We start from the raw sequence: 12,464 nt of genomic DNA on the forward strand, positions 1-12,464 counted from the left end.
AGCATCTTCTTATCAGTTTATTAGAAAGAGAAGCATATGCATTTTTGATGGGACTGAAAATCATACCTCTGAGATCTCTAAGTTCCCTGGTATACTGTAATATCTTGATACCGCCCATGCCTAATTACAATACAGTAAGCAAGGAGCTGTCATTCATGTAAAATAATTTGTTACCTTTGGCATCAATTGAAGATGGATCTTCTACTGGTGTCTAAACCAGTATATGTGTAGTCATTATGTTGAATAGTCAATTATTTTGGTCAAATGGGAGGTTGCTGCTTTTACTGTTGTCATTCTTGTTATTAATGAGTATGCACATAATAGATGAGAAGAAGGAACAAACAGCAAAAGAAAAAAGTACAGTTTTTAAGTAGTGCAATGCAATGGCATTGAATGTAATGCAATGTGGTTTTAATTCTTAGTTACAATACTACACCACTTGGTCGGCATGGTGAACAAAATCTGTGGTAAAAACAAGGCAGCTTTGAAAACATTGCACTTCATCTGTCAAAGGTTCCCCTGATGATTCATTGCGGCTGACATCAGTGACAGGAAAACCAGAGCGATGGAAATCTATTCAAATGTGGTGAGGCTCAATTTCCCCTTTCATGAGAGAACTGTGGATAATATGTTGGACCCAGACCAGCAGGGGGTAAAATAGCTCCATCAGTCTTTTCAAGTCAAAGTGAGGTGGAGGGAAACAAGTGAAACGCCGATGCATAACACTGACATTTTTTAATAGAATTAATTTATAACAAATGGAACTTGTGTCAGCAAAGAACTGATTTTCATACAGACTTCTTTCGCCACCAATGTAACCTAAGTAAGAAAATAAAAAGCACTCCTTTCATTCAGAAAAAGAAACAGTTTACGCTTACAACTAATCAGAGGTAATTGTATGATCTTTTTAACAAGCCATTTTTTTTTTTTTTTTACAATTTCATTATTTAATTTTCAGTCTATGCATCCAGACGAGAGATAGATAGAGAGAGCAGAGAACACAACGTTTATTTCTGTTAATGACACTCCAAGCTTGAATGGCAAAGCCACAAGAACAGATGGTTGGGGGACAGATTTTTCTGAAGTCATCTGCTGGAGTAACCATGGCATCATCAGAATGGATGCTCTTTTTCGCCACAAACTTTTTTTTTTTGTCTTTTTCAAGAGTTGATACCTTTTTTGTGTTATTTACATACACACAAAGTGAACGTTTAAGGAGATTTTTTTTTTTTTATATAGATGGGTTCAAGTAATATATTATTGGGTTTAGAATCAATAGGGCAGTGCATAGTACAAAGATAGAGAAAGTGCAAATCTTCCTACCAGGCCACCTTTGGCCATTCTGCAATGTTTCACCCTGCATATGGAAAATCAATTAAAAAAAGGAAAACTGAGATGAAAAATAAACATCCGAGACTTGAACATAATGTAACATTAGCCACCATGGGGTTAAATAATAGCACTTTTATATCTCAAAATTATGACAAAAAGTAAGCAGTTGACAAAAGTAAAACACATAGCTGCTTGAGTTAACAAGGGAAAGAAAGCACCTGGAATGCACATCCACAAAGCCATCAAAGAGGGTATGGAGAGGTTAAAGATGCTGCTCAACAATAAAGACTGAAACAACCAAACTAAACCCCAGTCTCTACGTGTAATGTCGTAAAAAAGGAATTAGGATTGTCAGGATAACAGGACTGATATTTTGTAGCAGATAGCGTTTCTTTATATCTGCTCTCTGTAGTGACACACATGAAGTCTGGAACTCAAACCTAAGGCATGAAGAAGAAACCCTGCGGTGACGACCTGTGCATTAGGCATTCTTTTTGACCAAATCTATCAATTTTAAAATTGGAAAATCGCTGCCTTAAATCGGTAAAAAGCTCATTACTGTAAGGTTTGGGCCTTCATCCTATTTAGTTCAGAGACCAGTATTCTGCAGTCTCATCCCTGTCTCTATGTCTGGAAAATTTAAACATTTCTTTTGTGACTATTGTGCATTTTTGACTGTATTCTGTAGAGGTCAGTAATATATAAACAGTTGTATTCTAATTCACTCAGCCACAATAAGGCCACTGAAAATGAAAAATATGAGCTTTGAAATGTTCTTATTTGCATATATAATCTCATAGTGTGACAAATGAATACTAAAGGTAAATAAACTATACAGTTACATTTATACTAAATGCCTAGGTTACTCAAAGGATACATTAATGTTAAATGAAACATTATAAAAACAGGCATAAATATAAGGCACTCTAAATGCAAAATGAAAAAAGAAATGTCATTACCATTGAATGCTTTAAAGAACCACAAGAAAGTGACGTCTTTGTACCTTGCCCTATTGTGTGGAGCGGTGATTGCGGCTGTGTGACCCCTCTGCCTCTAATTACAGACTGTAGGAGAGCTTGAAAAAAATGCACCAGTGATGCTGTGACTGGCACCTGACATTCCCACTCCCACACCTTACTTGCGGGGGGAACAACAATGTCATGAGTGAATGACATATCCACATAAAACCCTATCTAAAAACACACATATTTATTGCACAAGAAAAGATGCACTGAATCAGAATACAATTTGTCCTACTGATGTGCATTCCAGTGAAAAATCTCATTTCATTTCCCCCATAGCACACAACTCTCAATTTGGAAGCTTTCATAGATAATCCTCATTTCATATATTTTTACTCATAAATTATGTAAATTATCAATATATATAGAATGTTATATTTATGCTTTAATATATATTTCACATATATATATCTGTACCATAACTATATATTCATCTATCGTATCCAATTCACCAATTCATCAGGTTCTCTCTTATCATCCTTCTAACATGGAAGAACTAAGATAATCGGTAGCAGCAACTTCATACTTTGCTCATCCCTGTTGATTCCACAAAGCCCCAGTTTGTCTTATGGGAGTAATTAAGTTACCATGTATGTGATCATGGACAGAAAAAAAAAAAGAAAGAAAAAACAGAAATCAAGACCAAAAATAACTCTTGAACAAACTTACATTTTGGTAGTGTGAATTCTGTTCTGTGCACCAAGTGCACCAAAATGAGGGAAAAAAAACTAGAAACAAAATAAAAAATTAAAAAAAGCAAAGAGATTCTCTGCAAAATAGCACGTACATCAGAACAGTTCTACAGCTTTAAAAAAAAAAAAAAAAACATTTAATACGTTTTATCACTTTTTTTCCCCAAGCGATAAATTTGTGTAAAAAAAGTAAATTCACACAGTTCAAAAAAAGCACATCAGCTGTATAATAAAGTACTAAAAAACTAAATCAATAATTTTTATTTATTTCATATTTCATTTGAGCTTTACCCTCTCCCGAAAATTTAGATGATGAACATTGCGACAGGAAAAGGGGTATTTATTCATTATTACTATTAGTCTGTCCTGCTGTTGTGGACCAAGCATTGTCTTCTTTTTCGATGGGTTGTCTGTGTGTACTTGATTGTGAAACAGATTTTTTTTTTCTTTACAATGTGCATCAAGTTTTTTCCCCCCCGCAATTCTGTGTGCCTCCAGTGCCTCTCGTAATAGTTCATAATCACTGATGCATTTCTGACGATGTCATTATTGTTCATTTACTTTTTTGTTGTGTTGGTTTCATTCAGTTTTATGAGCCCCAAAATGAATCCTTGAAGCAAAAGAAAGGGTAATTCCGTACGATGCTTCAACAGTCAGGATTCCCTCGCTTTGTAGCAAGGCGAGGTTGTATTGGGGTTGGGAAATACTTGGTCCTCCGGGAATCATCTTTTTCATTTTTTGACAAGTCATGTCACACATCCAACACTTAATGAGTTGTTAGCAAGGAGTTAAGGAGTACTTTCTCAAGCAGGAATTTATGGCTCAGAAGAGAGGCTCACTGGGTTTTCTATCCAAAGGGCCCTCTGCTTTTTTCTTCCAATTCTGGGTCTTTTACGTTGCATAGTGATCAAAGCTTCCCAGGTACTCCAAGCCAGCTCTGTAGCAGAACTGGTATTGATCCTGAAAACAAAGAAGAAAATACGTAAGCTCACACACTCTCTCTTAGGGATCTTGACTAGCGATTCTTCCGTACCATTTTTGGTATGATTTACTTCTATCATGACTAGATTCACATTACATTTGTTGGCTTTTTTTTCCATTGAATTGAAATCATATTTATTTATATTCCAAAGGTCCCGAGTAAAAAAATTGATGAGATAAATTTACAGTAGAAAGCAGATAAGACTGCTCTAGAATGGTTCAGTTACTGAATTAATCATGGCTTGTTGTTTTCTTTGCAAATATAGCAGAAAAACTCACCTCTGTCTGCACCATAGCTGGTCTCTGTGTCCGTAACATTTTCACTGTCTGAAAAATGTCTACTACACCCTCATATCTCATTCGTTCCAAGACAATGCTGAGGGTGATGAAAACTCCAGTTCTACCAACACCCGCGCTGTGCAAGAAAGGGCAGAGAGGTCAGCGTCGAGGCCAGAGAAACCAGATAAATATAGAAAAAGTCATATCAAACCACATATCATTATGCTAATTCAGTATTTGTGTCAATATAAATCATTTGCAACTCGAGAGATATTTGCATTCAGTTTTTTTTCCGACAAAGTGCAAGTACTGGTTGATCGCTTACCTACAGTGGACCGAAATAGGCCCATCTTGGCCAAACTGCTCTTTTGTTTTATGTACTTGGCCAATGAAGTCGATAAAGCCCTCTCCTGATTTTGGCACTCCTTGTTCAGGCCAGTCTGTGAACTGAAATTGTCTTACTGTCCGTGACTGTCCATCCTGAGAACAGATGAGAGAGAGAATGCACAGAGCCCACTCTTTAGATGGAACATCAGACAGAAATATTGAAAAATGGCAAAGAAAAGTTGATGCAGGGAAACTAGGGAGCCAGTCTGAGGTGTTTTACCCAACCCATGGCAGGCCATTTCATGACCATCTCCATCATAATTATCCACGTCTTTGTGGGTTTTACATTGTAAGACAGCGTTCTTTAAAAAAAATCTAGCAAAAGCACCAAGTTTTAAACATCAGAGAAAATGTTGTGTTATTAAAGATGCCTGTCATTTTACCTGAATGTATTAAACATGAACACTGGAGATGCTAATGCCTTTGATGTGCTACCCTCGACAGGGTGCTTGGAGAATCGACTTTGAGGGTGTGCATTACTTAAGTGATATTGTATCCCCTTGATAAGAGGAGCAATCCCGTTGACGAGACAGTGTAACATGCACTACAAAGGAGGGAGCCTGCGCCATTTATCTGCGCAAGCCTTTGATGGAATTAAAAACTCTGGCAGCTCGCAGCTGCCGGCACCACATTTGTTTTTACACTTTGACATGTGTCATCATTCCCACAAATATATATTTATGTTACACTTAAGGCCATAGTTTGGTATAAACAAATACTTGATACAATGCCAAAAAAAATTGAGCTAATGACTACTGCAGCGTTTAATCCGGTGCTCGATGAGCTTTCACCATCCTGCATGCTAAAACACTGCCGTTCAAATCTTTATCAGTCAATAAAATCATACGATTAAGAAATTGCAAAATACGATATCAGAAACTCACTTGTTTCTTTTGAAATTCCTAAAGACAGTGACCCAAAGGTAAAGCGTAGATGCAACTTCAGTGGTAAAACGAATAAAAAAAGGTGAAACTATTATTTTGTGTGGTGATGCATTCAGTGTCCCCAGTGAGCCCAGAGTTACTTCATGAGCCAGACTTTGAAAAACAAATCACGAGACCAAACATTGAATAAAGAGCTCCATTCCATCAATGTCAAATTTTGATCTTGTTCTATGAAACAAAGTCTGCTTACCCTGGCATCAGTCACTTTGAACTCTCTCAGGATATACTGGGGCATGTTATACTCAGCCATGGGGTCCACCACAAAGTACTGGTATCTGGCTGACCTCTCTGCTGGCCAGTACTGGTGGCATTTTTCCTGTAGAGAGTGAAAATAGAATACCACAGTGAGCCGCAACATTCTCTTCATACACAACCCTCATTGTGTTCATTCCCTGAATTATTTCAATTCATACTGTATCTTCTGCTGGAAAGCGTTTATTCTCATGGCTGCATCTATGTAAGGTATTTCATATAATCAGTTGTGTAACATGCTTTGTATTCTGTAGCCAGAATAAAGAGGTTAATGTGCCAAGAATAAAAGAAAGAGGAGAAACTAAATGTATGCATACCCTGCCCATTTCTCTAAGCTTGGTGAGCATAACGACAATGGTAGAGTTGTGCTCCCAGAGCATTCTCCAGAAGTCCTCTGTGGTCTCTGCCAGTGGTCCCTGTGTGGCAATATAGGCTTTTTGTTGCCTGTGGGAATGCATTAATCAAAGCATGGAAAAGGTGTTCAATCAGCATAAAAATACATTAGAGAATGTTGAAAGAGACATGTTTGCAATGACTGGCCAAAACATGGCAATTGCTCTTGTCTTGTATACATTTGCTGGCTCTTGTAGTCAAAAAACATATTTGCTTTTAGGAAATGTCAAGCCGTTTTCATGTCCAATGAACTTCTATAAGGGCTATCTGATAACCAATAAGTGTGAGAGTATTTTAGCACTTACCTGTACCCATCAATGAAACTGGCATTGATGTAGTCGGAGCCCTCAACTCCTCGAATGGGCTGAAGACACACTCGTGTGGACTCGTATGGCATTATGTTAACAAGGCGGTTCTTGAACTTGTTGCAGGGGAGATTGGCACTGATGAATCGTGATGTATGGGCTTTAGTGTTAGCTAAACGCTGCATCAAGACAGAGAAAGAGAAGTATCTTTGAGTACTGATGTTCTGGTGTTTCTTAATTTCCCTTGTGACTGACTGTGTTTGACATTAAAGGTTGATTGTACATAATAAAGATCTGAGTGCGATGAACAATCGCACGCCTTTGGATTCATGCCTACTCTTGTGAGAGAAGAGAAGAATACAGATAATAAGCTTTACATATTGGGTGATGAAATCTACACTATAATGGCCCATTGTATACTGATTTTACATACTATTTCACGCATCCACAAAGTATGGAAATGACAGAGTGATTACTATCGCAGCATGCCTTTGCAGAGGAAAAATAGCATGTTATGATGAAAAGACAGAGAAATGGATACCTGAGCGAGCCTGGAGTGGACAGAAGTGCAGTGTAATCTAACCTGTTTATCATCTCTTAGTGGAATCAACATCCATCACAGAGCAGGAAAATAGATGCGTGACGAGCAAGGCAATACCACACATAGAGCAACGTCACAGACTGCAAAGGGCTGGATGATGATGGTTGAGCCGCTCATTGTAAATGCAGAGTATATTGCTCAAGTCTCCTTCCCGCAGCTGTTCTGTGGTGGGGAAAACCTGTGTTTGGCATTTTCATGTAAACTAAGACCCCTGTTACCCAAGGAAGGGGAGCTGTGGGAAGGGGAACCAGTGAGGGAGAATTTATCCTATGTTGGGTTACACAAGCGAGTCAACTAATTGGAATAGAGAGGAAACCACAGGCCCCATGCTGTCTAGCAGGCCGATTGGGAACTGGAAAAGAGTTGGGGAGCTTTACTGAGAGTGGCCAGTCTGACATAATTCTGGGCCTAAATGTGACTCGGAGCAGGGGCGCCAGTGGGATGCCTGTACAGTCTCCCTACATATGGGTTGTTGTTGGTGTTGTTGGTGTAAAACTTGAGGTCAGGTGTGCTGTAGTTTTAGCTAAAACTAGGGCTGTGCCCGACTCAGTAATATGTCAGTCGAATCATATTTGCCACCCCCCCTGCGCAGTACGTCTCTCCTCTGTCCTCCTGTATGTCCACAACTCCCTGTACCAAAGTGTAGTGTGAAAGTCAAGAGTGCTCATTTAGCAGCATAACCTGGGCACATTTTTGTCAACAGATTTTGCCGGGGAGTATACTGCATAGCACACTGACTAGCAGAATACAAAAAACAAAACGACTGCTCGACTTGAAGCATTCTCAGTTGACTGAGGGGTCTCTGACTGATTATTTGAATCTCCAACTTTCAGGGTGCAGACTTACCCAAAAAGTAGCTTATTAGTAGAAATCCCTGACCCAAACAAATGCTTTTGCTTCAATAAAGTCGTTGTACCTTGAACTCAAGTTCCATGCCGGTGACATTCTCTCCACCCTCTATCTGCGTCAATTTCTGGATGTAGGCGTATAGGTTTCTGGCGGGCACTTCGGTGGTGCCGCAGTTGACGGCCTCTTGGAGCGCGTCATGTATGAAGACATACTGGTCCTCTGTCTGCACCATGTAGTTGCGCTGGGCACGCATTAGCGTTACATGCCCATAGATGTCCACAGTCTTCTCGTGCTTGATACGTTCCATCATGGCATCAATCACGATGAAGCAACCTGTGCGTCCCACCCCAGCACTGTAGTCAGAAATAAGATAAAGAAGGAAGAATGTTAATGGGATGGTATTCTCAGTTGTAGCTGTAAAAGAAAAGTCAAATACATAGATTTTATGGAAAAAAATATATCTGACATGTTTGCCGTTCTATATCATAACTTTTACAAATGAGGTGCAGTCTTTTCTGAACATGTACAAGTGTTTGAAGAACTCCCTTTATCCCAGTGATGAGGCCAAAAGGTAAACTCTCTGCGCCAAGTTTGCCACTGTAGGACAGACCATTTGGCTTGGAGTGTAATTAAATCTGAAGTGGCACTGTGTGGAGAAGAGGGCTTGGCAGTCACAGCCTTCAGCAGGCTCACTGCTGGCTTTGCAATCTAGTCTCTCCCCTCTGGACCCCACCTGTGCTCTCCAATCCATCAGGACTAATCACTTATGCAACGGCAACATTTAACCTTTATCTCACGGTTCCGAAAAGTGCCACTACAACAAATGCACACGGAAATGTGGATACACAGACGCAATTTTGAGGATATGATTTTTTGAGGGCTTCGCTAATGTGCCGGGCAACTTCTGAGAAGTGCAGCTGACTTCAATTAATGCCATTAGATTAGCACTATGCACCCAAATAACGCAAGAGCTTTAGAAGAGGCACTGAAAGGCAGGTCTCTTCATTAAGATTCACATCGGCACATTGTTACATTAGCGTGTAAAAGTGCACAAGTGAAAAAAGCACTCTGACAGAGGGAAAATGTTTTACCCTTTCTCTTTGACCTCTTCTTGCAGACCAGCTTGAGACATATTGTGCGAATGTAGTGCCTTCACCAGACTGCTCACAATTTAAAAACACTCACGCCTGCACCTTACATGTTTTAATAGTGCATTCCTCCGCACAGAGGATGTTTTCTGATGACAATTTATTTACCATGGGGCGACATGGTTGTGGTAAATCTTGTTCGTTAAGTCTCCTCCCACCTCCCGCAAAGCACAGCATTGACAAGACAGCACCTTGCGCTTGGCACTCCAAAGTAAATAGGTTATTCAATCCATTAAACTGACATGCCTACGAGGTGTGAGCCATGCTCTCGTGCCTCCTCCTTGTGATGGAGCATTTGTTTTTCATTTGCTCTGAGGAACGGAGGAAAGAGTTGAGAACGAAAACTCAAGAGGGAGTAAAGTTAGTCCCCAGGGGACAAGTTTGGTTAATGTGCCATGTGGCACTGGAACTGTGCTGCGAATGGAATAAAGACACGTATGGGAGTCATTGGCTTTAACAAATGATCTGATGATCACTTTCAAAATGGCTGACATTGGCTCAATGAACTTTCTTTCCCCTTTTTCTTTTAATAAAACTCTTCACAGCTCTAGGGCAATCACAAAATGTGCATGCCAGAGTCAAACAACGAATCAGGCTGCAAAGAATTGTGAAAGTGTCTCAGGGATATTTGAAGAATGAATCACTTCCAGGTCTGAGAACACCTCAGCCCTTGGGCGAGGGATGCAGAAACTCGAGGAGATTTCTCCCTTTACCCCAGCTGTTTCCAATCTGAAAACATTTTACAGTGCAGACCTGAATGTGGGAGAGTGATGACCTGCAAGAGAGTAAGCGACAGAGTGACAGCACTGAGCTAGAGAGACGGAGACAGAGGAAGATGAGGAATGGGGGAGGGAGGTGAGGAGACTGAAGGTGGAGCCGTGTTATGCAGGGGGGAGATGCTGCCTTGAAGTTGTGTAATTAGTTTTCTAAAAGACTGAGCAGCAGGAATATATATTAAGAACAATTTTTTCCGAAATGTAAGACCAGGAAAAGCTTGGAACATATGCAATATTCCTTCATCGACAAGTGTGTGTGGTGGGGTGAGGTGGTGCAGAAAGCCGTCGGTACATTTGGCAGTTGAAGGGGAGCTGGCGGATTGACTGCACTAATGACCTGACACTGCCTTTTCAGCCAGTCAAGACCAGCTGCTTTGGACGTCGACACACATTAAGTGTCAGACTAATATGCTTTCCAGGAGTTTAGGGAATAGGGGATGGGTGAGAGAGTGCAGTGCAAAATACAGCTGCAATGAGTCCTGAGAAGATAAAGCATGAGCAGCAGTGAAAGCAATTACATATGTATTGTTACCAAATCTCTTGCCGTCAGCTAACCTGTCACCATTTCCCTTACACTGCCTATTGAACATGCACACATGAACTCAAACTCACCAGGATCATCTCATTGCTGTTAATGGAGTCAATAACAATTTTGAATACTTTTCAAAATGTGGAAAGTAAATCAAAAAGGTCATTCATCTCCAACTTGGGGATATGGTGTTTTGAGATACATTTTGTATTATGTGCCTTCTACCATAGTAATACAGAAGAAAGAGAGGGGGAAAAACAGGAGGAAAATCTGGCTAGGTTGTCAGTTCAATGTTCAGTTCAAAACTGTGGGTTATTCTATCAAAAGTTTCCATTCTGAATCACTGGGAAAGGCCAGTACTCTCCATGACATTCAATCATGACCTTTTGACCTCTTCCATCACCTCACAATGCATGGATAGCCCTTTAGCTAGAACAGCAAAACGGTCCCTGACCTACGGGTTAGTGAAAACAGCAGGCACTAGGAAAGCAGGATGTATGCTATAATGTCAGATTTAATAAGACATACTGTGATTTCACCTTGTGTTGGAGAAGCACAGTGAAAACACGAGTGCATTTTGCCATGCATCAAACCTGTATTTGATGTATCATTTGAAAGGGGACCTATTATGCTTCATTTATGATTTTACAGTGTCAGATGTTTATACTGAATGTAGCCAGTGTATCAAATAATAAAGTAAACATATAAAACTAAAACCCTGTGAGCAAAAACCTCAGGCTTCAGACCATTCTGACTATAGTTTCCAACATTTTTTCTGCTTTTCAAGACCAACTGACATTAGCTTGTGATGGATTTCCTTATCTGGTCCTGGCACGCTACTGCAAGTGTTTACATTACATAGCCTACACTGCAACATGCAGCTACATGCAAATGTCAGGGAAACATAACCTTGGTTGCCAGTGTGGCTAATTTCTCCCCCATTTCTGATCATATTGATGTTATAACATGTTCGGCTCTGAATATTTTGGTTGAGATACTTTCATTGTTGATTTGTCACATTAGGAAGCTTACTATACTTCTCCCGATTCAGATGATATTGGCCCTTTAAATTGCCATTATCTGTGATTTTTCATAGATATGAGACAAGGCTGATTCATAGTTGAATGCAGTTTTCGCAAGTCTGAGCATGTGCTTGAGCAGTGGTGTGTCTGCGTTGCAATTACAAACCGGCAGTTGGCGGTAGAATTCATATGCTGCTGTCCTGAGTTTGCGTGAGGCGTGGTAAAGTTTTATTGATTCAACTAACACAGCTAAAATATAAATAAAGTGTGGCTTAATAGTAACAATATCAAACAAAAGCACAAAATTTGGCTCCATTATAACATGGAAAAGACAAAACAGTTGTGTTTTGTTAGACATGTTTTCCCCACAAGTACAACATGCTAATATTATTAGCTTAAGCCTATGACATTTTACATTGCAAAAATTAGCATAGCAGCTGGAAGAATATTATTTTATTTATATGAAGCCAGGAACAACAGCAACAGTTAAAAAAAAGGAGCTTTACCAAATTTGGCTCCATTGTAACTCAAAAAGTAAACTGACAAAACAACACTCTTATACTAGACATGTTTTACATATACAACATGCTTCCATTATTAGCATTTCTTATGACATTTCTCTTTGCATTATTGGCCTTATGTCTAGCAGACTTCCTCCACTCATATGAAGTCAGGATAAATTACACACAAGATTTTCTGAGGGGGACTTTGTTGTCTTCACATTATATCTTATACACCAAAAATAAATACTTATATTATGAGTAAGAACCTTGGGCTTAAAACAGTGCTATTATAGAGCCTTTCAGAGGGAGGGTGAATACAGGTGTTCAGCTCAGACAGTGTGGGGAGAATAACGTGTTTTTAAAGAATAAAGCTTGTAAACATGCTCTAGTAGCAACCCAAAATACAAACATGAACCTGAAAGCAAGTGTAATAGCCTCTCTTTAAGTAT

At 39.6% G+C, this 12,464-nt stretch overlaps 1 protein-coding gene across 32 annotated transcripts in view; it reads right to left on the reverse strand.

Moving 5' to 3' along the window:
- Positions 1 to 715: 715 nt before the first annotated feature.
- The window catches only part of LOC121961980 (receptor-type tyrosine-protein phosphatase delta-like), a 406,358-nt gene continuing 394,609 nt past the window's right edge, over positions 716 to 12,464 (reverse strand). For all 32 annotated transcript variants that reach the window (XM_088073842.1, XM_088073833.1, XM_088073840.1 and 29 more), the window contains 7 exons: positions 8,105 to 8,390; positions 6,588 to 6,766; positions 6,207 to 6,333; positions 5,828 to 5,953; positions 4,632 to 4,786; positions 4,307 to 4,442; positions 716 to 4,006 (listed from right to left, as the gene is read on the reverse strand). In XM_088073842.1, coding sequence (XP_087929968.1) covers positions 3,938 to 4,006; positions 4,307 to 4,442; positions 4,632 to 4,786; positions 5,828 to 5,953; positions 6,207 to 6,333; positions 6,588 to 6,766; positions 8,105 to 8,390 — 1,078 coding nt within the window. In that variant the 3' untranslated portion in view covers positions 716 to 3,937. The remainder of the gene's footprint in view (positions 4,007 to 4,306; positions 4,443 to 4,631; positions 4,787 to 5,827; positions 5,954 to 6,206; positions 6,334 to 6,587; positions 6,767 to 8,104; positions 8,391 to 12,464) is intronic.

Source organism: Plectropomus leopardus, chromosome 23 (assembly GCF_026936395.1).
Source record: "Plectropomus leopardus strain MGB_pleo_1.0 chromosome 23, ASM2693639v1, whole genome shotgun sequence".
NCBI lineage: Eukaryota > Metazoa > Chordata > Actinopteri > Perciformes > Serranidae > Plectropomus > Plectropomus leopardus.